This window comes from Martes martes (genome assembly GCF_963455335.1).
Source record: "Martes martes genome assembly, chromosome: 7".
Classification (NCBI taxonomy): domain Eukaryota; kingdom Metazoa; phylum Chordata; class Mammalia; order Carnivora; family Mustelidae; genus Martes; species Martes martes.
The window spans coordinates 39,492,777-39,520,665 of record NC_137894.1 but is presented as its reverse complement, the minus strand read 5'-3'; the positions used below and the strand labels follow the sequence as shown (position 1 = coordinate 39,520,665).

Here is a 27,889-nt window from a genome sequence, read left to right as displayed (position 1 = left end):
TGCATTAAAGTATCTACTACAGTTTTATTTATTTATAGCAAAAAGTTTTAAGCAGCCTAAATGGCCCCACAGTAGGAAAGTATCCTGGATTGCTCTGCAGTTATTTAAAAATCAGTGTTTACCTTATTCAGTTAGGCTGAAAGAAACCATGTATATAACTGTACAAGTGGTATAGTTCAAGTTTTGTATTAAAATATGATATAACTATGTACAAGTCAGGTAGGAAGTAGACCAAAATGTTAATAGTAGTTACTATGCATGGTTGAGTATGATTGAAATTTATCTTCTAAATTTTCTAAAAGAGTATGTATTGTTTTTATAGTCAGAGAAAAATTTTTCTGTTTTCTTGTCAAATTTAGAGTTTCTTTGTGAAACCATTTGAACTGTCAGGACTTTTTGGGGATATAGTCAAGTAGCCTTTATATTCTGTCTTATATTTTGCTTACTCGTATGCTTGTTTATCCCGTGTTCTGAGTATGACAAATATGAATAGTTGGCATGCTTGTTTATAACCTCTTCTCCCTCCATGGCCATTAATGATTATGTATTACAATATCCTCTGGGCTAGTAAAGTAATAACTGATCAGTGATATCTGTTTGTTTGTTTATGTATGTATGCATGTGAGTAAGTAAGCAACCAAGTGCTTTGCCTAATGTAGGGCTTGAACTCACGACCCTGAGATCAAGAGTTACGTATTCTGTCAACTGAGCCAGTCAGGCCCCCCCAATTAGTGATATCTGTAATAGATTTATGGAGCAGAGAGTCAGACTAGCCAGGGATATCAAAATATGCTATCTCTTTTAAATAGAATATAAGCCTTTGAGGGCTAGGAACAATGCTTAAATTCATCTTTATATTTTTATATTTTTAGTTCCTCATATAATATCGGACACATTGTAATATTTATTGAATTGAAAATATTTTGTGATAATATCAAGAGTTATACAGTATTGGGATTTTTTTCTTTTTCTAAAATTCTAATGCTGAGAATAAATCTAGTGTCATACATTATCTTAAAGCAAATTGAATTCTATAGAATGAAAACATAAAGCAAGGTAGTATTGGAGAATAATCAAGAGTTGTTAAATGCTGAATCTAGGTTCAGGGGAACAGCAAGAGGTACCAAGAAGAATAAATGTGATAGGAGAGGTCTTATGTTTAATAGTTGCTTCAGGGGGCACCTGGCTGGCTCAGTTGGAAGCTAGTTGATCTCCTAATTATGAGTTTGAGCCCCATGTTTGATGTCGATATTAGTTAAATTAAAAAAAAAATAGAATAGAATCTTAAAAAAAAAGTTGTTTCAGATTAGGGAGTAGAAAATGAAAGTAATTTAGATGGGTTTTGAAAAGAAACATAATGCCTTTGGGCATTCTTTCTTTTCTGGAAGGTGGAATTGTTGGGTATTCAAATAACAGTTTAATTAAACAGAGCTTTTATTCTAGGATCCAAAGATTTTCACAGTTCAAGTTCTGAATTGTTGTTTGAGGAACATTGTGAGGTTCATTTGTTTGTTTGTTTGCTTGTTTTGAGATTTTATTTATTTATTTGACAGAGAGAGTGATCACAAGCAGGGGGGAAAGGAGAAGGAGAAACAGGTTCCCAGGGAGCCCTATTCTGGGGCTTGATCCCAGGATGCTTGTATCACGACCTGAGCTAAAAGCAGCCACTTTATTGACTGAGCCACCCAGGCATCCCTGATTTGTTTTTTAAATGGCTATTTCCCAGGGGAGGAAAGGAGGTGGGGGTGCCGGTACGATCTGGTAGTATTCTGTTAGTTGATCTCCATGCTGGTCACATAAGTATATTTACTTTGAGAAAATTTATGGAGCTATAGTTTGGTACTTGGTACTTTTTGGTATGTATATGATACTTAAGTAATATTTGCCAACACCATAAACTTTCTGTGTACACACACATGTATGTCTGTTGTTTTACTCTTGCAAAGAGTGTTTTAGTTTTACCACTTGGCTTTTCTTTTCCTTTCCTTTTTTTTTTTTTTTAAAGATTTTATTTATTTATTTATTTGAGAGAGAGAGAGAGAGATCATAAGTAGGCAGAGAGGCAGGCAGAAGAAGAGGGGGGAGCAGGCTTCCTGCTGAGCAGAGAGCCCTATATGGGGCTCCATCCCAGGACCCTGAGATCATGACCTGAGCTGAAGGCAGAGGCTAATTCACTGAGCCACCCAGGTGCCCCATCACTTGGCTTTTCTTAATTGTCATTTAAAAATAGCATTTACTGGGGTGTCTGGGTGGCTCAAACAACTCTTGGTTTCAGCTCAGGTCATTATCTTGTAGTGTGGGATCAAGCCCTGAGTTCGGCCCTGTGCTCAGTGTGGAGTCTGCTATTGTCTCTCTCTCTCTCTCCCTTTATCTCAAATAAATAAATAAAATCTTTTTAAAAAATAGCATTTACTTATCTTTCTTACGTACTAGTTAGTAAGTCAACTCTCTTAGATACCTGTCTTTTATGTACTTAGCTTATGCCATTCTCTTTTGTTTCCCGTCTTTTCTCATCTTTTCTCTCTGAACTAATCATAGTAATTTAGCATATATATTAAAGAATATTTAGTCATTTTAAGTAGTTTGCATTCCTGTTGCTAGTTTTGAAAGTAGGTGCTTATTTTTTTCATTTTATTAAGTTTTTAATTTTAATTCCAATGTAGTTAGCATACAGTGTTATATTAGTTTCAGTTATACAGTATAGTGATTCAACACTTCTGACTCAATGCTCATCATGATAAGTGCATTCCTTAATCCCATCACCTACTTCTCCCTCTCTGGTAACCATCAGTTTGTTCTTTATAGTTAAAAGTCTATTTCCTGGCGTCTCTCCCTCTCATTTTCCTTTGTTCATTTGTTTTGTTTCTTAAATTCCACGTATGAGTGAAACTGTGTGGTATTTGCCTTTATCTGACTGACTTATTTCACATACATTATTCTCTTAGCTCAATCCATGTTGTTGCAAATGGCAAGATTTCATTTTTTTTTTTAATGGCTAAGTAATAGTCCATTGTGTATATGTACTACATCTTCCTTATCCATTCATCGGTCAGTAGGCCCTTGGCCTGTTTCCATAATTTGGCTATTGTAAATAATGCTGCAATAAACATAGGAGTGCATGGCGAGCTTATTTTTGACAGACTTTATGATGGTTTATCCTCCGTTCTGCTCCCCCTTTACAGAGCTGTACATTGTTGTGGGTAGACCTTCCCTCATTTTTCCTCCCCTTCTAAGACAGTGGCTCCTAAAAGAGCAAATTGTTTTCCTTCTCACAGTCTAAAACAATTGTAGGATCTTTTTTAGGGAAGAGTCCACAAGCTTCCATTGTTCTTCTGATGAGAAAATTACATTTAATCAGATGACCTGAAAACCTTATTTTACTTCTTGTTTATGTAACTCTATATTCTGTTTGGCAGCATGATTCTGGAACAGAGTGCACTCCAGGAGAGTCTAAGAATTTAGGACAGAAAGAAAATGGCAATTACATCATGTATGCAAGAGCGACATCCGGGGACAAACTTAACAACAATAAATTCTCACTCTGTAGTATTAGAAATATAAGCCAAGTTCTTGAGAAGAAGAGAAACAACTGTTTTGTTGGTATGTATGTTTTCCCAACATGTATTTGCAAACATTCAGAAAACTTGAAACACCCATGCACTTACCACCTCTATTTTATAACTATTAAAAACTTTGCTGTATTTACTTTATAACTTATTTATTAACTTAACCATCCCTCAATCCCATTTTTTTGTAGCAATTTAAAATGGATTGCAGACATCAGTATACTTCACCCTTAAACACTTCAGCCTGTATAACTAAAGGTCAATATTGTTTGTGGGTTTTTTTTTTAAACGTAAGTGAAGTGTTGCACAGTAAGTCCACCATTAGTGAATTTTGACAAACGCATTTACCTGTATGACCTAAGCACCTATCAAAATACAGGATATTTCTGTCACCCCACAAAGTTCTTTCATTTCTTTTCACAGTCCATTTCTGCCCCCAACCATTCTCAGAGACAACCATTATTCTGATTTATTTCATTGTAGAGAAATTTTGTTTGTTTTACTTCATATAAGTGGAATCATATGGTTTATATTCTTTTGTGAAGGGCTGCTTTCACTCAGCATATTTTGAGATTCATCAGTAGCGTTTTGTTCTGTTTTATTGCTGAGTAGTTAATATTGCTTGCATTGTCTGAATATATCACACTTTGCTCATCCACTCTCCTATTGTTGAACACCTGAACACCTGGGCTTTTTGGGTTTCAGCTATTGTGAATAAAGCTGCTGTGAAATTCTTTTTTGCCTTATGCTAAAGAAAAAAAGATATAAAATATGTATAATATAAATAAGAATAAAAAATAAAAATATACAAAATTTGTAGGTAAGCTAATTTTAAGTTAAAATTCAGTGATATTAAGTACATTTATAGCGATGTGCAGCCATCACCACTTCCTATTTCCAAACTTTTTCATCTCTCCAGATAGAAATTCTGTAATCATTAAAAGCAATAACTCCTGCTTGCCTCTCTCCTGACTGGGTAACCTGTAATCTGTTTTCTGTCTCTATGAATTTGCCTGTTCTGGGTCCCTCATACAGATGGGATCGTATGATATTTGGCCTTCCATGTCTAGCTCAGTTCCCTTAGCATAAACTTTCAAGATTGATTCAAATTATAGTTTGTATTAGAATGCCATTCTTTTTATGGCTGAATAATATTCCATTGTGTGGATAATACCACATTTTGTTTATCTGTTCATCTGTTAGGCCTCTCTTGCGGCATTTAATATGTTCTAAATATGTTCTAAATACTCTACCTTGTCCTGTTTCACAACGTTGTTAAGTTAGTTGAGGACAAACACACCTACCTCCCTCCTGCTATCCCCTCACTGATGCCCTATTAAACCATTCTTCATTTCTAAAATTTTGTCACTCCAAATGTTATATAAATGGAATCATACATTATGTAACCTTTTGAGGTTGCCTTTTTGCACTCAGCAAAATTCCCTGAAGATTCATTCAAATTGTTGCCTTTATCAGGAATTTTTTTATTGCTGAGGAGTATCCCATGGTATGTCTGTACCACAATTTGTTTACAGTTGTAGCACAGGCTACAAGGGAACACAGCTCAAACACACGAACCCATCACAAGGCATATCTGAGTCCAAACTATTCTAGAAAGACAAGCTTTATATTCAGAAAGTTCATTCACCTGCTAAAGGCTATCTGGGCTATTTTCAGTTTCTGGCTATTATGAATAAAGCAGCTATAAACATTTGTGTATAGGCTTTTTATGTGAACATAAGTTTTCATTTCTCTGGGATAAATGCCCCCCAGTCCAGTTGATGGATCATATAGTAATTGTTTGCTCTTATTTCTGCAGAACTGTCAAAGCATTTTCTGCAGTGGCTGTATTATTTTAGTGTCCCATCAGCAGTGTATAAGTGATCTAATTTCTCTACATCTTTGTCACCTTTTGGCATTTTTATTGTTTTTATTTTATCTATTCTGATAGGTGTAAAGTGATATTTTATTGTGGTTTTAACTTGCATTTTTCTCATGACTAAAAATGTTCATCTTTTCATGTGCTTTATTTGCCGTCTGTTTATCTTCTTTGGTGAAATGTCCATATTTCTTGGCCATTTCTCATTGGATTTTTTTTTTTTCTGTTGAGTTTTGAGAGTTCTTTACATAGCCTGCATACTAGTCATTTGTCAGATATTGATCTGCACATATTTTTCTTCTAGTTTGCAGCTTTTCATTTTATACTCTTCACAGAATCTTTCCCAGAGTAAGAATTAAATTTTTGTTCAGACTCAAGTTTCAATTTTTACTTAATATTGATTGGCTTTTTCTTTTAAGGCCTTCTATTTGTTTTAAAAGGGCAGATTCAAATTACATGGATGGTATCGTTTTTGTTACTGCTGTTGTTATTATCACTGGTAGGTTTTCTAAGACATGTAAAAGTGCTGCATAGTTTATTTTGTAAACCGAATTTTCACAGTAAACTTTCTGATTGAAGTTGTCTTTTAAAAATGAGCATATTGTAGGTATTATGTAAGGAAATTTGTTTCTTAAATTATGGTGAGATATGTGTCTGTTATAATTTTTGCATTTAAACAGCACCTTTTCCATGTGTTCTAGCTTACTTGAAAAAATATTTCTGTATGAAATAAAAACCAATGTGTAGTAAATATTGCCTCAGAGGTTTTCTGACTTTATCATTTTTCCTTTTCTCCTAAATTACATGTCTTGTGAATTCTGAAATGATGATTACGAGACTTAAGAACAAAGTCATTATTACTTACTTAGGATATATGTCTATGTTCATGCTTCTAGTTTTAGAGAACAGAATAGGTGGTACAAAATGAGAGGGATAGATCTTCAGTTAGCTCTAAGATTTCCTTTAATATTTGATGTGGTTAAGGATAAGAATGAATTTTCTAAATATAAAGCTAGTCTTTCTAGAATAGTTTGGATTCAGATATGCTTTGTGTTAAGTTCAGGTTTTCCCTTATATTTACTCAGTTCTCAATTTTAAGCCTGTGCTAGAACGGTTTCCCACATCAATTTGATGTAGCAGAAAGAAAAGAGCACCAGATTTTAGATCCTGGAAATCTAGGTTTGGTCTCTGATTTGCCTGTACTGCGGTATATAGTTTCTGGCAAGTTACAGACTTCCTGGAAGTTAGTTTTCTTTTCTAAAAAGTGAAGACATTTGATTCTTGTCATTTCCCTGCAGATGCTAAAGTTCTGTGATCTTCTCATCTTACAAGGAGTAGCATTCCTCTACAGATGTTAAAACCCATTGATAAAATTCGAGAACTTTAAGAGAGCCTACAAGTTTTTCTAAAATTATTCACTGTGCTTAGACCAGACTGTCTAACGTTAATGAGCCAAGATTTGACCCAATACTGTTGGCCTTTTGGGAATACAAAAAAAAATAGAAATAATATGTAGTTCTTCCCTTAGAGAACTTGGGTCTAGCTGAGGAACAAATTAATGTACATTAAAAAAAATATTTATTGACTAGGATATAATCAGCTAAACACAACATGGCAATTCTGTAAGACAAAATGACCCAATTTCTTTAACAAATAGTGTGAAAGTAAAAAGAGAGGAGGGAGTCTCATATATTAAAAGAACACATATCAACCAAAAGCAACCATGGGGTTGAGGATCCTTATGTGGAGCTTGTTTCAAACAAACCAGATGTAAAAAGACAGTTGAGGAAATTGAACATGGATTGGCTATTAGATGCTGTTAAAGCATATTATTAATTTTGTTAGATGTGATAATGCTATTATGGTTATATTTAAAAGAGAAAAAAACTCCTGTCTCTTAGATTCATCCTGGAGTATTTACAAGAATAAATGAATATGTTGGGTGGAATTGTTTATAGCATATTGTTGATAGTTGTTAAAGCCAAGTGATTGGTACATGGGAGTTCATTGTACTTCTACTTCTGTGTATATTTGAAATTTTCTGTTAACACAGAAGGTTTAATTTTTTTCCTGGTTGATGAAGCACTAACTTAGTTCATATTTGAGTAATGTGAACAGTGCCATCATTGTTCAGTAAAGCTCAGTGTAGCCTAAACAGAATGTTACCACTTCCAGAAGGGACTTTAGAGGGAACCATAATGTCAAATCTCTTCACTGTACAGATTAATAAGCTGAGGCCCCCCAAAAGGGAAGTGACTTGCCCACGGCTACATTGGTAGTTATTTACTGAGGCACTGTTAGAATTGAATTTAGGTCTTCTACTGATTTCGAGATTCCTAGTTCTACTTTTTTGTATTCGTCAAATTGTCCTTTCTTCCTTTGTTATGAGGCTCCAAAGTTTGTGCATTTTAAATCAAATTAATGTGTGCTGACAGTGTTTACTTTGTTTTATTGATTTTCCTCAGAATCTGGCCAACCTATTTGTGGAAATGGGATGGTGGAGCAAGGTGAAGAATGTGACTGTGGCTATAGTGACCAGTGTAAAGATGAGTGCTGCTACGATGCAAACCAGCCAGAGGGGAAGAAATGCAAGCTGAAGCCTGGGAAGCAGTGCAGGTACCCTGCCCGTCCTGGGAGTGCTGACGCTGCCACCGGTCAGCCCGGGGCAGTTAGAACCCATTTAAAACTGACCTTAAGAGACACATAGGGTTTGGAAACTTTGTCTTTGTTTGCTGCTGTCTTGTATATTTTTCTGGAGTAGCTTTGGTGAGTGCACTGTGGTTGGCAGATTGAGCTCCTTGTAATTGTAGCTTGTGTGGTGGGTGTAAAAAACAGGCAAAAGACAGGACGCTCAATAAAATACACACTGTTCAGTTCCTAACTTAAAAATGTGACTTTCATCCGTATTTTTAGAATTTTAACTTTAAATATTTAGGTAATACTGATTTCATAGATTCTTGTAACTTAGTGTCGTGTAATTATTTCACTTGTCAAAATTACTTTGGTAATGGTAGATATAAGCAACAGAATATTGCCTGTGCACTTCTTTTTAAATGGTTGGTCTGTATATCCTAGTTTGATGTTAACATATAAATGTGAGAAAAATTGATGAATTGACTAATGTATGATGTTAACAGTAGAACACACTGATAGCTCACCTAATATTAAATCTGTTTTCTATGATAGCCTTTCTCTAAAGGCAAGTAGAATAAGAGTGTTGAATACAGTATGCCTTGATTATAAAAACAAGACAGTCACTCTTTTACATTTATAGAATGTTGAGATTTAGTAGCCTCTTAGTCCAAAACTTGAAGTTTTATACCAATAACATACTTACATAAAAGATGAGACTTATGATTTTAAAATTAGGACCATATCTATGCATATAGGAAATAAGCAAGTAATTTTCCTTAATCTAAACTTTACTGTTCATTCTAGCCCAAGTCAAGGTCCCTGTTGTACAGCACAGTGTGCGTTCAAATCAAAAACTGAGAAGTGTCGGGATGATTCAGACTGTGCAAAAGAAGGAATATGTAATGGCATCACAGCTCTCTGCCCAGCCTCTGATCCTAAACCAAACTTTACGGACTGTAATAGGCATACACAAGTGTGCATTAATGGGGTAAGCATTTGCTTTATAACCTTTTCATTTAGTTTTATAAAACCTGCTTTTTCAGAATAATTGTTTGTTACTTAAAGCTGCAGCATTCTAGTAATTGATCCTGGTCCTGTTTTAATAATATCCCTCTCTGTTACCTCATAAAGCCATGAATATACCGTGTGGTATAAGTGCCTGGTGGCATTCAGTTAGTTACTGACTAACCTTTCATCTTTCCACTGCGTATGTTTGATAGTCTCTAGAGAAAAATAGTTGTATAGCTAGGCATATGACTTTGCACTGCTTTTGAGTTTTATAAATTAGTATTTTAACAGCCTACATAAAAGGACTCTTCTGGTCATTTTACCTGAATGTGAAGCCTTTAAAGCTTTCTTGGCTAGACAGTCACTTTACATGAGAAAAATTTAATTTTTCTCTTCTTTTAAAGGAGCCATAATAACCAATATAAAATTGATGCTCATCTGATTTCTTTCTCTGTTTTTGTTTTGTTCAGATTTTTTTTTTTAAGTTGCCATTTCTTTAAAAGATTTGCTACCTTGGGGCTCTTGGGTGGCTCACTGGGTTGAGGCTTCTGCCTTCGGCTCAGGTCGTGATCCCAGGGTCCTGGGATCGGGCCCCACATCGGGCTCTCTGCTTGGTGGGGAGCCTGCTTCCTCCTCTCTCTCTCTCTGCCTGCCTCTCTGCCTAGTTGTGATCTCTGTCAAATTAAAAAAAAAAAAAAAAAGATTTGCTACCTTATTTGCACTTAATTCTTTTTTGGGTGTGTTTATATGATCCACTTCTGATATTAATCTATACTTTTTTGTTCCCCCTGGTGTTTCTGCTTAATTTTTTTTTTTAAGATTTTACTTATTTATTTGACAGAGATCACAAGTAGGCAGAGAGGCAGAGAAAGAGGAGGAAGCAGGCTCTCCGCTGAGCAGAGAGCCTGATGCGGGGCTCAATCCCAGGACCCTGGGATCATGACCTGAGCTGAAGGCAGAGGCTTTAACCCACTGAGCCACCCAGGCGCCCCTCTACTTAATTATTTTAGCATCAGAGGTGTATACCTGTCACTGTGAACAATAGGGTTGACTGTAGAGAGATTAATAACTGGTCTTTTATTTTTCTTGCAGCAATGTGCAGGATCTATCTGTGAGAAGTATGGCCTAGAGGAGTGTACCTGTGCCAGCTCAGATGGCAAAGATGATAAGGAATTATGCCATGTCTGCTGTATGAAGAAGAGTAAGGCTTTTAAAAACACAAGAGTATAAAATCTGTTTTAAAACCTAATTTTTCTCCTTAAATTTTTTAAGTTAGTTTGTGTATTTATTTATTATTATTTAGTAATCTCTAGGCCAAGTGTGGGCTTGAACTCACAATCCTGAGATCAAGAGTTGCATGCTTCTTTGACTAAGCCAATCAGGCGCCCCTAAAATTTTTTTTTTTAAAGTAAACTCTACCCCCAACGTGAGGCTTGAACTTACAACCCCAAGATCAAGAGTCTCATGCTGTATCAGCTGAGCCAACCAGGACTCATTTTCCTCTTAAGTTTTAAACATTAAACATTGTTATCCAGTTTGGACAGGTTATTTCCACTGATACTGGTCCTCTCTGGAAAATTTTAAATGTAGCATAGCATTTTGTTTCTAGTATTATGATCCCTACAGTGTTTTAAATATGATAAGCTGGACAAAAACCTGCCAGCTTTATGGCAATAATTAATATAAACACCGTTAGCCATTGTAGGTACGAAATCAGGTGTTGCTGGCTATTTGTTTATATTGTATGTTTAAGGTGAATTACCAATGGTGTTATCCAGCTTAACCAATGCAAGTCTATATAACATGTCATGGTAATGATTTTAGGCAGTTTTTTTCCTTTCCTTCCTCTCTCCCCAGCTAGCCTGGTAGAAAATCTGATCTTCAACTTATATTTGGCACTTCTTTTCCAGTGGACCCATCAACTTGTGCCAGTACAGGGTCTTCGCGGTGGAGCATGCACTTCGTTGGTCGAACGATCACTTTGCAACCTGGGTCCCCTTGCAATGATTTTAGAGGCTACTGTGATGTTTTCATGCGGTGCAGACTAGTAGATGCTGATGGTCCTCTAGCTAGGCTTAAAAAAGCAATTTTTAGTCCAGAGCTCTATGAAAATATTGCTGAATGGATTGTGGTAAGTATAGTTTTTATTTATAAAGAAAACTTATCTTAACATTTTTTTTTTTGTAATTTTTTTTTTTGTAATTTCCCTGGTCAGCAGTCACCAGTGTTAAGAGAAAAATCACTTCTTTCCTATTTATACTGGAATTAACTTTATCAGTTCAATTATCCCTGTGTATTATTTTCTTTCAAAGTGGTCAGAAACTCCATATGTATATTATTCATAGAGTAGATGGTAGATGATGGGGAGTTCTTCTGTTTTACTCTGCTCCCTGGTTCTTCTCCCGAGTGGGTTACTTCCTCTTCTGGTCCATATTATTAGGGCATTTTCCTCAAGTTGTTCTGGAAAGGCTTGCTTGCTTTTTATGTTTCTCCCTTGTCTCAATACGACAGATAGCCAGCTGCAGCTTCTACTTTGCTGAAATAGAAATTGGTGATTTTTCTGCAGGTTTTTTCTGTTTCAATATAATTCCTTGGTTTTTATCTTGTCAGTGATCAGAAATGTTGAACAGCTAAGATCTGATATAGAGCGTTTTGCAGATTTGTTAATGATTATGGATGTTCATCTGGCATAAATCCACTGGACTATATTATTTTTAAGCCCACATTTCTCCAAGCTGTACAGATGTTGAATTACCTGAAATTTTCTTAAAAGATTGCTGAGAATGACTATCTGAAGTCACTTAAATATTCATGTTTCTAAGTGATTACATTAAAATATCAGTAGGAAATTTGCAAGTATATATTTGAACGTGTGTTACATCTGAATTGAATGAGTTTGCTCTGGAAATTGACTTAGAACTCAGGTCCTCCTCCCTTCCTCCATTCCCAAATTGTTTCTTAAATTTTTTGTGTGTGTTTGGGACTGAAGATGTCTTAAAGGCACAAAAAAAGTCATCTGTGGTTTTTCATCCTTTTCGGTACTATTGTAACAACATTCGTAATATACAAACTTTGAAATTATCTCCAGTATTAAAATGGTGTTTATTGGGATGCCTGGGTGGCTCGGTCGATTAAGCCCCCTGACTCTTGATTTCTTCTCAGGTCATGATCTCAGGGAGGTGAGATTGAGCCCCAAGTGGGTTCTGCACTCAGCAGAGAGCCCGCTTCTCTCCTCCCTCTGCCCCCCCCCGCACATGCACACACTCGAACGCACTCTCTCAAATAAATAATCTTTTTAAAAATGATGCTTCTTAAACATATGAAGAATAATACTCCACTTGTTAGAGTGTAGGATTTTTAGATTATATTATGATTATGAGGTAGAAGGATCATTGAACCTGGATTTAGGAAGCCTAGGATTTATTTATTTATTTTTGGAGAATACTTTTCTTTTTCTTTTCCTTTTTTTTTTTTTTTTTTAAAGTGCTTTGTCCAACATGGGGCTTGAATTCATGACCCTAAATCAAGAGTTGCATTCTCTACCTACTGAACCAGCCAGATTCCTCTAAGAGACCTAGTTTTTAAACCAAAACTGGGTCAATTGACTTAACTTAGGTCTCCTTAAAACATGATATGTTACTCATTTTCTTACTCCTGTGCTTGGTGCATAATAGGTGTTCAAAAAAATATCCATTAAGCTGACGGTGCCTTTGGCACTGTGCCAAAGTTGAAAGAGTATAGGCTTGGGAATTGTGCAAGGATTCATATCATCCTCTGGCATTTGTCAGATATGTGACTTTAAGTAGTTTACCTTTCTTGGTCCTTTACTTCCTTATTTTCAATTCAGATCCAGCCCTCCCCACCCCCCATTATCTCTGATAAGAGTAAGTTGAGATCTGGTATACTTGTCAACTATAGAAGACAATATTTGAAAAAGTAATCTGATAATGGAGATCTCAGAGGTATGTTCTATTTGAGTGTATGTTGTGCCAGATATTTTAGGTTTTCAAGGTAGTGAATCATATCTAAAAATAATTTTTTTTACTTTTTTTACTTTTCTCCATTCTAATTTTGATTCCTTTATTTAGCATATCAAAAGCTCCTTCATTCCTATTTCAAAAATATTTAATGGAAATGATTTTTTTTAAGTATTACTTTTTTTTCCAGCTTTTTATTTTTCTTTTTAAGTGGGCTCCATGCCCAGCATGAGGCCCAACACAGGGTTTGAACTAACAACCCTGAGATCAAGACTTGAGATCAAGAGTCAAATGCTTAACTGACTGAGGCACACAGATGTCCCTAAAAGCCTTTTTTTTTTTTAAAGATTTTATTTATTTATTTGTCAGAGAGAGAGAGAGAGCGAGCGAGCACAGGCAGACACAGTGGCAGAGGGAGAAGCAGGCTCCCCGCGGAGCAAGGAGCCCGATGCGGGACTCGATCCCAAGACGCTGGGATCATGACCCGAGCCGAAGGCAGCCGCTTAACCAACTGAGCCACCCAGGCGTCCCCCTAAAAGCATTTTTAAAACGTTTTTTCATATTTAGATTTGAGGATTTAGTGAAATCCTTCTTAAAATGAATTAGCAATATGAAGTCTTTTCTTGTGTTCTGAAACTGATTAATCAGGCACTTTGAGTTTTATACAAGTTTGCCTTAAGTGAGTGTAGAATGCTTTCATTTTATATCACTGTTGACATTCCCATGCCACTCTTTCAGATAACATGGTCCATAATGCTTGGAGAGAACCATCAGGCTGTTGCTGCATTTGTGGGCATTCCCAGGCCAAACAGTTAAGATAACAAAAATCCAGTTTCTTAAAAGTTATTTGTCTGATTTGTGTTCTGTGCAGAGTTCACTTGCATAGCAGAGTTTATTTTGTTACATGAATGCTTCATGCTCTGGTTTTTCATCATGTCAGGAAAGTGTCCTTCTAGTTAATAAGCTAGAGTATTAGGATGCTGTGGTGTAAGATGCTGTGAAAGGAAGGAGGGTTAGTTTCACTGACTTTCTTTTCTAGTAGGGCCAGTGGCTTTTATCTCCGTTCCGTAGCATACCCTGGCACCTTTTCTCCTCAGATTGCGTAGAGTTAGAAGAACCTGAACAGTTTAATACTTTTCAGGGCATGAGTTACTGACTGCTGCTGGTATCACGGAAATGATGTAAGAAAACTTCTACTTTTTTTTCTGGGAAAAGTTGTTTTTGGTAGTATTTTGAATGTATTTTTAAAAAATACGTTTGCTCTATTTGTATCTGGCAAAGAGATAATGATAAACATCCTTTGGATTTATCAAGGAGTCACCTAGTCCTTAGAAAGTTTGAAAGTGATTACCAAGAAATCTGTAGAGACCCTGTATCCTTATCTCCTTTTTTTAAAAACAGGGTTGAGGGCATTGATAGTTCTTTTTCACTTTCTTCCGTACTTACTGATGTGTTCACATCTTCTACATCTTTTGTATTAGATTTGACATTGTAGAAAACCATCTTTGACTTTGATTTTTTTTTCAAATTTATCATTGTATTTCTCCATCTTTTTGAGGTTTATTTACGTATTTGAGAAAGAGACAAAGCATGATTGGGGGAAGGGGCAGAGGGAGGGAGAGAATCTCAAGCAGATTCCACACAAAGTGCTGAGCCCGACTGGGGGAGGGGCTGAGTAGGGGGCTTGATCTCACTAGCTGAGATCATGATCTGAGCTGAAATAAAGAGTGGACATTTAACTGACTAAGGCACCCAGGTGCCCCTCTCCATCTTTTTAAAAGTAATTTCCTGTTATTTTGTTACTTTTTTCTTTTCATTTAGATTTATCAGTTTTTCTTTTTTTATTATTATTTTGATAAGAATCAATTGTATTTCTCATTTTTAAATTAATTTCTTCTCTCATATTTTGTTGTAACTTTATGAACCTCAGTATTAAGTATCTGTTCTTCTTTATGAAAGATTGAAGCAAGTGTTTCCTGAGTGCTTCATAGAACACTAGATGTATGGGTTTGGTAGTCAGATGAATCTGGAAAACATTATATACTGTAGTCCTCTCTTAGATACTTATGAGAATATTGTGGGAAGTCCAACAGTAAAAAAATCCTTAAATTTCATTTTCCAAACTTACCTGACACTAGAAATCTTTATTCACGTAAGGCTTATTAAACCCTAAATATCCTTAGAAGTCACTTGGGGGAACATGGATTAAGATCAGTAATTCTTGGGGGCACCTGGATGGCTCAGTGGTTTAAAGCCTCTGCCTTCAGCTCAGGTCATGATCCCAGGGTTCTGGGATCGAGCCCTGCATCGGGCTCTCTGCTCAGCGGGGAGCCTGCTTCCCCTCTCTCTGTCTCTGCCTGCCTCTCTGCCTACTTATGATCTCTGTCTGTCAAATAAATAAATAAAATCTTAAAAAAAAAAAAGACCAGTAATTCTTATTCCTGGTTGTTCATTAATTAGGGCTTAGACTAATTAATTCAGAATCTCATGGGATGGTGCTAAAGTATCTAAGTCTTTTAAAAGCTCCTCAGCTATTTCTGGTGGGGAGCCAGGACTGAGAACCAACCATTTATCTAGAACCAGGGGTCAGCAGAATGGCTTATGAGCCAAATCTAGCCCACTGCCTGTTTTTGTGTGGCTCACAAGCTAAAAATGTTTTCAAGTAGTTGAAAAATCGAAAGATATTACTGAAATAACATTTCTTTGAAAATTATATCAGTTCAGATTTCAGTGTCCATAAATAATGATTTATTGTCGCATGGCCACACCCATTCATTTACATATTGTCTATGGCTGCTTATGTACTTTGAGTAGTTGCGATAGAGACTGGCCCCCCAAATCTAAAATATTTATCTTGCCTTTTAGAGGAAGTGTTTGCCAAACCATAATCTAGAGCATTGGATTTCAAAGTGTGGTCCCCTGACCAGCAGTGTCAGTGTTGTCTAGGAACTTGCTAGAAATGCAGATTATTGGGTCTCATCCTTGAGCCACTGAGACAGTAGGTGATGGTGCATGCTTAAGTTTGGGAACCATTTTTTTAGTTTCTGCAGTGTAATGACTCATTTTTTAAAAGGCTTATGACAGAATTTTCTATTCTGTCATCCTCACATGTTAAAGTGGAGGGTGGATGTGGACCTTCATTGCGTGGTAGAATAGGCCACATAACTATCATTTGTGAAACCTGAACAACAAAGATGCAGTATTGTCATAGGGCTTAGCATATGGTAGGGATTCAATATATATTTGCTAGATGAATGTAGCAGATTTCTTAAATGTCATAATGTATATGGAAAAGAATAAAAATTGTGCATATTATCTTAACTTTGAAGCTATAATATCTTCAGGTTTCTCTCAGCGGCATTTTATCCTGCTTGCCCAGGCTACGATTAAAGTAACTAAGAGATTAGGAGTCAGTTGCTTTCTGCTTGGCAGAGTGTTGTGAGGGGTGGCGTGTGAGGGTGTTGCAGGATGGAAGAACATTTAGTCAAAGTCTAGACACCAGTATATTCTGAAGGATAGAAGGGAAGCCTTTTGCCCCTGCAGGGTGGCAAAACCAGCATCAACACAAGGAGCTGTGGGCCCAAAAAGGCTTTGTGAGCCACAGGAGGTCTAGAGTCATTTATGGAGAGTGAGTTGTCAAACTCTGGAACATTCACTGAAATGATTATCTGGTTGAGTTTTTCTGGAGATTTTTTAAGATTTTATTTATTTATTTTAGAGAAAGTGTGTGTGTGCTCATGTGCGTGCTCACGCACAAGAGGAGGAGAGGGGCAGGGGAGAGAGAGGCAGAGAAGTGGGCTCTGCACTGAGTGCAGGGTCTGCCACAGGGCTCCATCCCGGGACCCCAAGATCATGACCTTAGCTGAAACCAAGAGTCAGGTGTTCAACCCACTGAGCCACTCAGGTGCCCCATGGGGATGTTTAAAATACAGTAAAGACTAAACTGTGTCTGGAGAGACTTGAGTGTATGTGTTGCTCCTTCCTCTGCACAGTTTTCTTTTGGGTGATAACTGTTTTATCATTTTATAATCCTTTAGGTCCCTTTTGTTAGTACATAATAAATTAGACTGGTGAATTTTGACCTTTTAATTTGTAATTTTTACTTTTTTTTCTACTTTGTGTTCTTTTGGCCATGTAAATGACTCTGTTGAATAACGTCTGTTTCCTTTGTAGAATTATTTTCTTAGACTTGATTTAGTGCTTCGTAACTGCAAAGCTGTTTTAACCTTTTGGTTATCTTCTCTTTGTCTCTTAAGTTTCACTCAACACCCTTGTATCTATGAAAGGCGAGAGTTCATGCATAATTTACACTCATTAAATGTTTGTTGAGTAAGTGATGGCTCTCCTTTCTTTGATATTCTAGCAGGTGGACAAATTGTGATCTTTTCTTTACAGATGAAACACATATTTTTCATTTGTTAGCCTGGTTTGGTATTCTTTCCTCTAATTTTATAGTATGTATAATTTCACATTTAACCAATTCTATGATAATTCTCTTTTAAAGGGAACATTAAAAATACCCTCGACCAAAGGTGGCCGTATTTATTTACTACGCTCTCAAATACACCATTGTTTTGTTTGTTTAGTTTTTCTTGCTGTATTCTCGCCACTGTGACGTTTCGTTTCCCCACACACTAAACTCAGAGGAGCTGCTGTCGTTGTCACCAAAACATCTCAGGCTGTGGGCTTTTGAGATACGTAGTTAGTTTCCTGGAAAAATTTGGAGGAAGTCCGAGAACACTGCTAAAAAAAACTGGAAGTCCATTAGGACCTGGATGCCATATTTTAGTAAATGTTTATTGATCTCAACTGGACCTTCAACTTTTGACTTTTGTTTTCTACAGTTATAACCATAACTAAATCCAGGCTTGCTTTCTTATCTGCTTCTGTTCTTCTCATACTACTTGCATCTTGTATTGAAGATGTCTTAGGTGCTAAAAAACTGGTATCAGAGATATCAAAACCACTGTTTTTTATATCCTGTTTCTGTTGTGAGAGCCTTGTCACATTATTTGTGTGGGCAATCTAGAAATAACAAATGAGCTGTTTAGAAGTGTTTACAAGAGTCGGTGTTTGCCGTAGTGACTCACTGGTAATAACTAGTCCAATAGGTACATTTTTGTGGGACAGGTACTAAGTTTGTAGCATATAAATTCAGGGAGCCTGTAGTCCAGTTTGGATTCGAGAAGACAAGCACAGAGAAACATATTTTCATTTCTGCCTGGTGTTTTCATAGAAAATAGGGAAGACCTATTTAGGGAATACCTCTTTAAGGAGGTGATACCAAAACTAAATTCTTAAGGACTAGTAGAAATAGAGCGTACAGATGGATGTTTTATGAATAGGGAGGATCTAAAAAGTCACATTTTTTTAAATTAAAAAGTCTTGTTTTTACTTTTTTTTGTCAGTGTGATTATCCTTTTTTTTAATTGACAAAGTAATGCATTGAAAAATAAGCCACCTTTTCCCCCTGAAGCCCAGTCTTCTCAAGATGATTTTTTTGTATATTCTTTAGAAACCATCTATACCATTATAAGAATTTATTTATTTATTTATTTGTTTATTTATTTATAGAGAGAAAGAGAGCATGAGCGGGTGGGGAGGGGCAGAGAGAGAGAGAGAGAATCTTAAGCAGGCTTCACACCCAGTGCAGAGCCTGACTTGACACTCGATCTCACAACCCTGAGATTATGACCTGAGCTGAAATCAAGAATTGGATGCCCAAATTGACTAGCATCCATATATATACCTATATACATACATGCATGTGTGTGTTTATTTATTTACTTATTTATTTTAAATCTATTTATTTATCTTAGCACAAGCAGGAAGGGCAGAGGAGGAGAGGGAGAGAGAATCCCAAGCAGACCCCATGCTGAGTGTAGAGTCCAAGATGGGGCTCCATCTCGTGCCCCGAAATCACGACCTTAGCTGAAACCAATAGCCAGTTATTGAACCAACTGTGCCATCCAGGCCCCCCGCCCCCCATATGTATGTATGTATGTGTGTATGTGTGTGTGTGTATATATATATATATATTTTAAGTGGAATCATATATGTACTTTGCTGTACTTTATTGTGCTCAAGTTTTATTTTTTTCCTCCCTCCTGCTTAATGGTTTTAGAGATCCTTGGTGGGAAGGTTTTAAAGAAGGGTTTTACAGAGAGGAGTGGCATAGTCAATTCCATATTTTAGGTAGTTGTAACACTGATGACCATGTAGAAGATGGTTTTGAGCAGGGAAGACCAGAGGGAAGGAAATATGTTAGAAAATACAATGGACTTCAGGAATAGATATGCATCTCCTGTAGCTAGCACATCATCCTGAAAGTAGGAAAACCATTGATTCTTGGTGCTTATGGATTGGATCACATTGGAGGTGATACTACAGGATCCCAGGATCCTGGGATGAAGTGCCATGTTGGACCCTCTGCTCAGACGGAAAGCTGCTTCTCCCTCTCCCTCCTCTACTCCCCCTGCTTGTGTTCCTTCTCTTGCTGTCCCCCTCTCTCTCTGTCAAATAAATAAATAAAATCTTAAGAAAAAAAAAAGAAATTAATCTTATATGTGGTATCTGTACACTTCCCAAAGAACAAATGTTCTTCAGAAATTAAAATGTAATATATATATTTTATGTAATATAAAATATTCTAAAATATTTTGCAGTTCTTTCAGTAGAAAAATCTGTTTATTTCTAGATTTATTGGTGGGCAGTATTACTTATGGGAATTGCCCTGATCATGCTAATGGCTGGATTTATTAAGATATGCAGTGTTCATACTCCAAGTAGTAATCCAAAGCTGCCTCCTCCTAAACCTCTTCCAGGTAAGACAGTTTGAGCAAGATATGTTTTTTTATAACTTTGAACTGTTCAGCAGGTAGAATTGAATGATAAATGGGTCTTTTAACAAATTTTATAGTACTTTCTCTTTGAGAATAAGATTAGTAGATGAATTATTTGATTTTTAAGTATGTTTTTTATCTGTCCAATCTAGTTTGCTAATGGCTACCAATTTAATGCTAATCTGTCTTGAGTCACTAAAAATATTTAGACTTGGACAGTTATATTTTTGCCTGATACCTGTTTTCTCATTTCTTATTTTTTGTATTCTAAAATCTTCCCTTCTTTGTTTTTATTATGATAGGCTACTTCTAAATGATTGATTATTCTAATAGCTGTGCTTCTGTTATTGTTTCTATTGTTTGTGCTCTTGAAATGTTTTCTGGCACATAAATTCATTTTCCTGAGGGGTGATGCTTATGGGGAAATAAAGATAACAGTCTGTGGGAAGGGCTTAGGATGGAGGCTTCAGTCACCAAGAAACCGTGGTTTTTACTCTCCATCTCTGAAAACAATTTCTGAGGTTTGGGGTCCATCCTTGACCTCTCATGGAGACACAGCATTGGGAGGAGGCTTTCTTTAGATTCACTCCAGGGATTTGGAAAAGAAAAAGGTTAGGAAGCAACTGCTCCAGATTATTTAGTTCCCATCTGTTTGTGCCTCACCTTCCCCAAGCTATTTGTGGCTTCTGTGCTGCCCTCAGAAACTCCTGCCCCAGAACTGTTCGCTCTAGGTGTGGGGCAGACATGGTGCCATAATGGTAGGGGAGAACGAGAGGTAAATGACAGCTGTCCCTCTCCTGCGTTCCACAGACTTCTCATGAAGCCTCTCACCTCAGACCAAGTCTGATACCCTACACAAAGTAGTTTAAAACTAGGGGTTTCTTACAATTTTTCCCTCAACTGTTCGCCTAAATTTACCTGTCCTGGCACAAGAGAGCTCAGTAGTCATGCTTGGACAGCATCTTGGTGGGAATCAGAGGAAATGTGATTTTGATGTCATTGCTTTTTGTAAATTGACAGTGTAAGCAACATAGAATTTATATTAATTTCCTAGGGATTTCTAAGGGCCACATGACACTCATTAGATATGTTACCAATTATGATCTCATGCAACATAACATTTTTTTTACTTGATTTCACTTTAAGCAAATTCTACCTTTAAAAACTTAAAAAAAAAAAAAAACAAAAAGAAAGAAAACCAACCCTAGCAATTATCGAACTCTCCCAAAAAGCACTTTTACATGAATTGTCATATAATCCTCACAGATTACATAGACTGTAGGAGTTCATTATTATCCCTGTTTTACAGACTAGGCATCTCAGTTTCAGAGAGTTTGCTCAAAGACTCCGTAATTTATTCCTCATAGATTCTGTCCTCAGAATATGTATTAATCTAATAGTTATGTCTGTTGAGCACTTGAAACGTGGCAAGTTAACAGTGAGATGTGTTGTAAATATAAGTTATATACCAGACTGGGAAGACTTGATATACAAGAAAGAATAAAATAGTTTATTAATACTTTCTTGTATTGATTACACCTTGAGGTGATGATATTTTGCCTACATCAGATTAAGTGGAATAAAAAAGTTACTAACATTATCTTGCCCATCTTTTTGATCTTTTTCATTATGGCTACCAGAAAACTTAGAAAATTACATATATGAGTTGTATTTTTGTTGGATAGTGCTGATCTAGAACCTTTCTTATTGAATTGACAGCTTTGTTTTTTAAGATTAAAAAGTGCACAGTAAATCTGTTTTACTTTTGTTCGTGATTCGCAGGCACTTTAAAGAGGAGGAGACCCCCACAGCCCATTCAGCAACCCCAGCGTCAGAGGCCCCGGGAGAGTTATCAAATGGGACACATGAGACGTTAACTGCAGCTTTTGCCTTGGTTCTTCCTAGTGCCTACAATGGGAAAACTTCACTCCAAAGAGACACCTATTAAATCATCATCCCCCAACTAAACCCTCACAAATAACAGTCGAAGAAAAAATGGCAAGAGATCATGTCCTCAGACCAGGTGGAATTACTTAAATTTTAAAGCCTGAAAATTCCAATTTGGGGGTGGGGGGGTGGAAAAGGAACCCAATTTTCTTATGGACAGCTATTTTTAACCTAATGGCACAAAGTCTTAGAATATTATTACGTGCCCCGTGTTCCCTGTTCTTCGTTGCTGCATTTTCTTCACTTGCAGGCAGACTTGGCTCTCGATAAACTTTTATCACAAATTGAAATATATATATATTTTTTTCAACTGCCAATCAAGGCTAGGAGGCTCGACCACCTCAACATTGGAGACATCACTTGCCAATGTACATACCTTGTTATATGCAGACATGTATTTCTTACGTACACTGTACTTCTGTGTGCAATTGTAAACAGAAATTGCAATATGGATGTTTCTTTGTATTATAAAATTTTTCCGCTCTTAATGAAAAATTACTGTTTAATTGACATACTCAGGATAACAGAGAATGGTGGTATTCAGTGGTCCAGGATTCTGTAATGCTTTACACAGGCAGTTTTTGAAGTGAGAATCAATTTACCTTTTTATAATGATGGAGTTGGTTCTGATATTCATCTTGTCTTCATCCAATGGCTGCTGAGAGCACAGGAGTGACTACGCTGAAGAACACAGTTAAGTGTGCAAACTGGACGTATGCAGCATACTACTTCAGAGTCCGTTCTTACGTAAATGTCTGATTTCTGCTTACTTACTTTAAACTTTCTAATTCCAGTTTTGAATTGATAGGTGAAATTTTAATCACGCTTTGGTAGAAATTATGTCAATGAAATGATTTTTTTATTTGTAGCCTGTTATTTGTGTTTTCCATATATCTAAAGTATGCTAATTATGTTTTTGGTTTTCTCTGATACGGAAAAGAAAAGCTGTGTCTTTTATTTTATCGAAGTATTGGAACAGTTTTTTCAGCATACTATCACTGATCATTGGTAACCACTAAAGAAGGATGATTTGTTCAACTAGTAGTTAAAATTGTAGATAGGCCTTCTGACATTTTTTTCCTTAAAATATTTTAACAGCAGTGAAGGTGAAACAGCACAATGTCCCATTCCAAATTTATTTTTTAAACAGATGTAAATAATTGGCTTTTTAAAGAAAGAAAGCAAAAGCATTTAATGTATTAACAGGCTTATTGCTATGCAGGAATGGAAGGGGCATTACAAAAAGTTTTAAGCTTGTGACATATTTATTGCTTCTGTTTTCCAGCTACATCACTTAAATTAGAAGTAAACAGCTATGATTTTTTCTGGCTTCACATAGGAGGCAAATTTAGGGAACATTGAAAAGATTTGTGTTTTGGCTTATTTTTTCCTTTTTGTTTCTTAAGAGTATAAGGTTTACACAATCATTCTCATAATGTGACGCAAGCCAGCAAGGCCAAAAATGCTAGAGAAAATAATGGGATCTCTTCCTTGTAAACTTGTACAGTATGTGGTGACTTTTTTCAAAATACAGCTTTTTGTACATGATTTAGAGACAAATTTTGTACATGAAACCCCAGATAGACTATAAATAATTCTAAACAAACAAGTAGGTAGATATGTATGTAATTGCTTTTAAATCATTTAAATGCCTTTGTTTTTGGACTGTGCAAAGGTTGGAAGTGGGTTTGCATTTCTAAAATGGTGACTTTTCTTCTGCAAGAGTTCTTAGTAACTTCTTGAGTGTGGTAGACTTTGGAACATGTACATTTTTTGCTTGTAATGTTATCCTGTGGTAGGGTTTTGGCAGGTACACACTGCCCTATTTTATTTTGAGTCTAAGTTAAATGTTTTCTGACAAGAGATACGTGCACTGAACTCTTTCCACTGCAAATCAAGATGTGGTAAAACAAAAGGATCAAGACAAATGAGATCTAATACTACTGTCAGTTTATGTCCACTGTGTTTTATACAGTATCTTTTTGTTCACTTTGGAAATTTTTACTAAAAATTGCAAAAAATAAAGTATTGTGCAAAGATGTAAGGTTTTTTGAAACTTGAAATGCATTAATAAATAGACTTGATGAAATCAACTTGAAGGTTCCATACTCTTTGAACTCTGAGAACTATCAAAAGGAGCTTCCCGCAAGGCAGCTTTTCCTTACTAACTAAAAGAGAGGTGATTAAGCAGAGAGGATTGACTCTTTCCATACACATACAGATAGTTTTATTCCAGGTTAGGAGTCCATGAAGAAAATATATGACTAGATATCTCTGTATCTACACACAATGATCCTTTAAAAAAACACTCAACTGATCTCAACTGCTTTACATTACTTCTAATCAATATTCAAAATGTTTAAAAGTCTTAGTCTTGGTAGACGAGCCAAGTCATTTTGGAAATTGTGGTCTTACATATATTTTACAAAGTTTTGAATACTAAGTACCTAATTTATTTTAAAAGCCCATTTTAGTAGTTAGTGTGTTTTAAAATTTGGAGCCACCTTTTCCTGTTTTGTCAGATTCATAGCAAATAAGGAGAGAACTGACATTTCAGTCTTAACTAGAAAAAGAAGTACAACCCCAGACTAGTACCCTGCATAGAATAATCTGCCCCAAAATTTAAATCAAGACCAGCTGTAAATAAGTAGTATTTATTAGAGTAAATATGCAGTAGTAACTTTGATTTATAAATATCAGAGTGTATATCTTGTTTCATTTTGTTTGTGAAGCTATTAATATTAATTAATTCAGATGATTGCAAATTTGTTGTTTTAACTTAAGAGTTGAATGCTTAAATTTGTTTAGAATATTTTTCCCCACTCAGTTTTATAAATTCCAACAACTCACAAAAAAAATCAATAAAATAAATTATTACGGTTTTTGGCATTAGTGTTCCCCATAGCTTCAGGCAAGAGCATACAGTTTTAGGAAGGACTTTTTAAAGGGAAGGACGACTTTATCTGGTCAGTCTTGTTTTCTGAGGTGTCTTCAGCACTTTGTGCTTCGGGTACTTCATTTTTGTCATATTCACAGGCTAGTGAAAACCGAAGGTTTCTCCAAACTGAGCAAACTACTTTTAAGTTCTTTCTCTCTCTGTGCGGCCGGTAAGTTTTAAGATGAATAATGATTATTATTTCTCCCAAGATGGGTTTAGTATCCTTGGCAGCTGTGCGGTTGTGGGTGCTTGTGCTTGAGAAGGCTCTTAATTTCTGATTAAGGATTTCTAATGGAAACTGTAAGAGGGTCGGTGTAGTAGATGCATTACAAAACTGGACAGCCCATCCTCAGAGGTACAAGAGGAGGTGATGTTCATTATCCAGAACTAACAGGTCAGTGTCTCCCCAAACTGGAGAGCAAGCTGAATATAGTTTCAAAGCAGCTGCCAGGGACAATTCATCTTTAAAGAAATCTAACTTTGCAATAAATTGTAGTTTCTTAAAAAACAGTTTTGACTTCTAAGTAATAAATATGGTCAGTTTACCCCACAGAGCTCAGCTTCAGTTTCGGCATTTCTGGTTTTATGTTTTTGATTAAAAACAACTCCTATTTAAATCTCTTTCTCCATTTATTACCAGTTTAGGTTCTCTGTTATTGTTTCTGTATCCAGCCCTTCATATTGTTAGGATACTAAATGAGCCCTTGTGTCCTATATTGCGATGTTATTTGTATGTTTAAGAAGTATACATATGTGCACTATTTTCAGTAGATATTCATGTATTTTATATTTGATAAGCTCTTCAGAGTGTGTCCCATAAAAAACAATGGGATGAGGCAAAATGGAGTGTTGAACAAAATATTTATAGTCTCTGCTCTTTCCTAAAATCTCCACTACAGTCACAGTGACTGGGGAAAGCAAAGAGCATAATCCAGCAAGGATAAGGAATAACGAAGCAAAGACAACAAGAACACGGCATTTGAAGCTGGAAAGCAGGTGGAGTAGTATCTGACTTGGCAGGCCCAGGGAAGCCAACTCCTAAGCCAGCCATAGAAACATGAGAATGACCCAGTGTACCCTGTTCAGATTTTGGGATATAGCCTCCAAGACATTTTTCTGTGCATGTAGTGAAAGGCATGGTAGGAACACTTCTGTACCCACCTTTCTTATTTAATAATGTATTGATATAGTATCTACATCATTTTAATGACTACAAATGTTTCATTCTATGGATATACTTACTGTACATTCTTAAAATTTTCTTAAAATTAACCCATTCCCTTAGGTTTTTAGATCATCTATTAAACAGCCCTACAAGAAAAATTCCTAAGCCTAATAAAAGAAATACCTAGAAGTGGAATTGTTGAGCTAAAGGTTTTTTAGAGGTCATGGATAAAAATTATGATAACTGTCTTTCAGAGAGATTGTACCAAGTTATACTCCTACCATTATCATATAAGAATACTTCCACCATTAGCATATTGTATGCTTTTTTCAAAGTACTCTCTATAGCCAGCACAGGCCTCTGAGATCAAGAATTGAATTCTTTACTGACTGAGCCAGCCAGGCACCCCAGCGTGTTATATATATGCATATATTTTTAAAGCTGAGAGCCCCATGCTTAAAAATTCACCTATATGCAGTCACATGAATTTATTAGAAACAGTAGAAAACTCTTGCTTAATTGACTTTATTAGCTTTGAACATAATTCAAGTGAAAGTCAAACATAGTGCCCCCATTGTGGTCTCTAAATGCCATTTTCTTGGAAGAAACCAGACTTCCTTGATTTAAATGGCTGATTCCAGACCCAGAGAGAGAAATATACCAGAAGAGCCTAAAAACCACTCTGTCATACCAGGAAGCAAATAAGCCATTAGAAGTCTGTCAAAAAAAGATTGAGGAGGCACCTTGAAGAAGTTCCTACTGGCCAAAGCTGAGATAATTTTAGCATCAGTAAGGATAATATCTACAAGAAATTGAAACTCATGTTTTGTTTTACTCTACAAGTTTACAAAATCATAGTTACCTTTGGAATATGCTCTTAAAGAAATATACCAGCTAAGATGTTAAAGAGGAAGGACAGTATACCACCATTTTAGCCCACAATGATTAATGGATCTAGGCAAAGATCACCAGTATCTGCTGACCCCACAAAGAGACAGCAGACATTTTGTGCCTCTTAAAGGAAATACATATACTATTTATGAAGCAGTTCTGCCAAAAGCCGAAGCTGATGCTGATTGAGCCTCCATAACTGATCACCTCTTTACTAGAAATACAGAAAAGAAAGGAACATGTTAATTGACACCACAAGAGATTCAATCAGCAAAATCCAGACTCTGGAAAACTATAGGACCAATAGCCCTATTTGTTCAATAACTGAATTGCAAGAAAAAAAATTGGACTAAAAGAGACTGACGAGCTATATCTACCAATACAATTTACGGGTTTATTTGGATCTTGATTTGAATAAACTTAATAAAAAATGAGACCATTGGGGAAATCTAGAAATAATTGGATATTTGATGACTTCAAGGAGTTTATCGATTATTTTTAGGTGTGCTAATGGTGTTGTGGTTACATTTTTACAAGGACCCCTATTAGATACAAATTGAAATACTTAAAAATGAAATAATACAGCATTTAGGATCTGCTTAAAAATAATGCAGGGATTGGAGCTGGGTAGTGTGTGGGAATACAGATGAAAAAGGTTGACCATGAGCTGATAGTTACTGAATCTGGGTGATGGGTACTTGGGAATTCATTATACAGGTACTATTTTTCTTTGTGTTTATATTAGAAATCTCCCATAAATTTTTTTTAAGTATGAATCAAATTCATATAGAAACTCACTTGTTTTTATTTTAACAACCATTCATTATAATAGCCTATATTTACAATGATTTTTTATAATGAGTTTTTTTTACTGGAATTCAACTTGAATCAGTCAAGCTAACATAATTAATTATATTCTGCTCCAGTTGCAATGAATGACTAATTGATTTCAACTGCTAGGGTAAATGCTTGAAACTGTCAGTCATTCAGCAGTCAGCAAGCGGGCCATTCCATTCCCTCTTTGTTCACTAGTTCTTCTTGG

General features: G+C 36.0%; 1 protein-coding gene across 1 annotated transcript in view; it reads left to right on the top strand.

Moving 5' to 3' along the window:
- Positions 1-24,703, top strand: part of ADAM10 (ADAM metallopeptidase domain 10) — a 132,178-nt gene extending 107,475 nt beyond the window's left edge. Inside the window, exons 10-16 of the mRNA XM_080807690.1 lie at positions 3,417-3,600; positions 7,911-8,061; positions 8,884-9,067; positions 10,180-10,288; positions 10,998-11,218; positions 19,762-19,888; positions 21,689-24,703. Of these exons, the coding sequence (XP_080663816.1) occupies positions 3,417-3,600; positions 7,911-8,061; positions 8,884-9,067; positions 10,180-10,288; positions 10,998-11,218; positions 19,762-19,888; positions 21,689-21,783 (1,071 nt within the window). The 3' untranslated portion in view covers positions 21,784-24,703. The remainder of the gene's footprint in view (positions 1-3,416; positions 3,601-7,910; positions 8,062-8,883; positions 9,068-10,179; positions 10,289-10,997; positions 11,219-19,761; positions 19,889-21,688) is intronic.
- Positions 24,704-27,889: the final 3,186 nt, after the last annotated feature.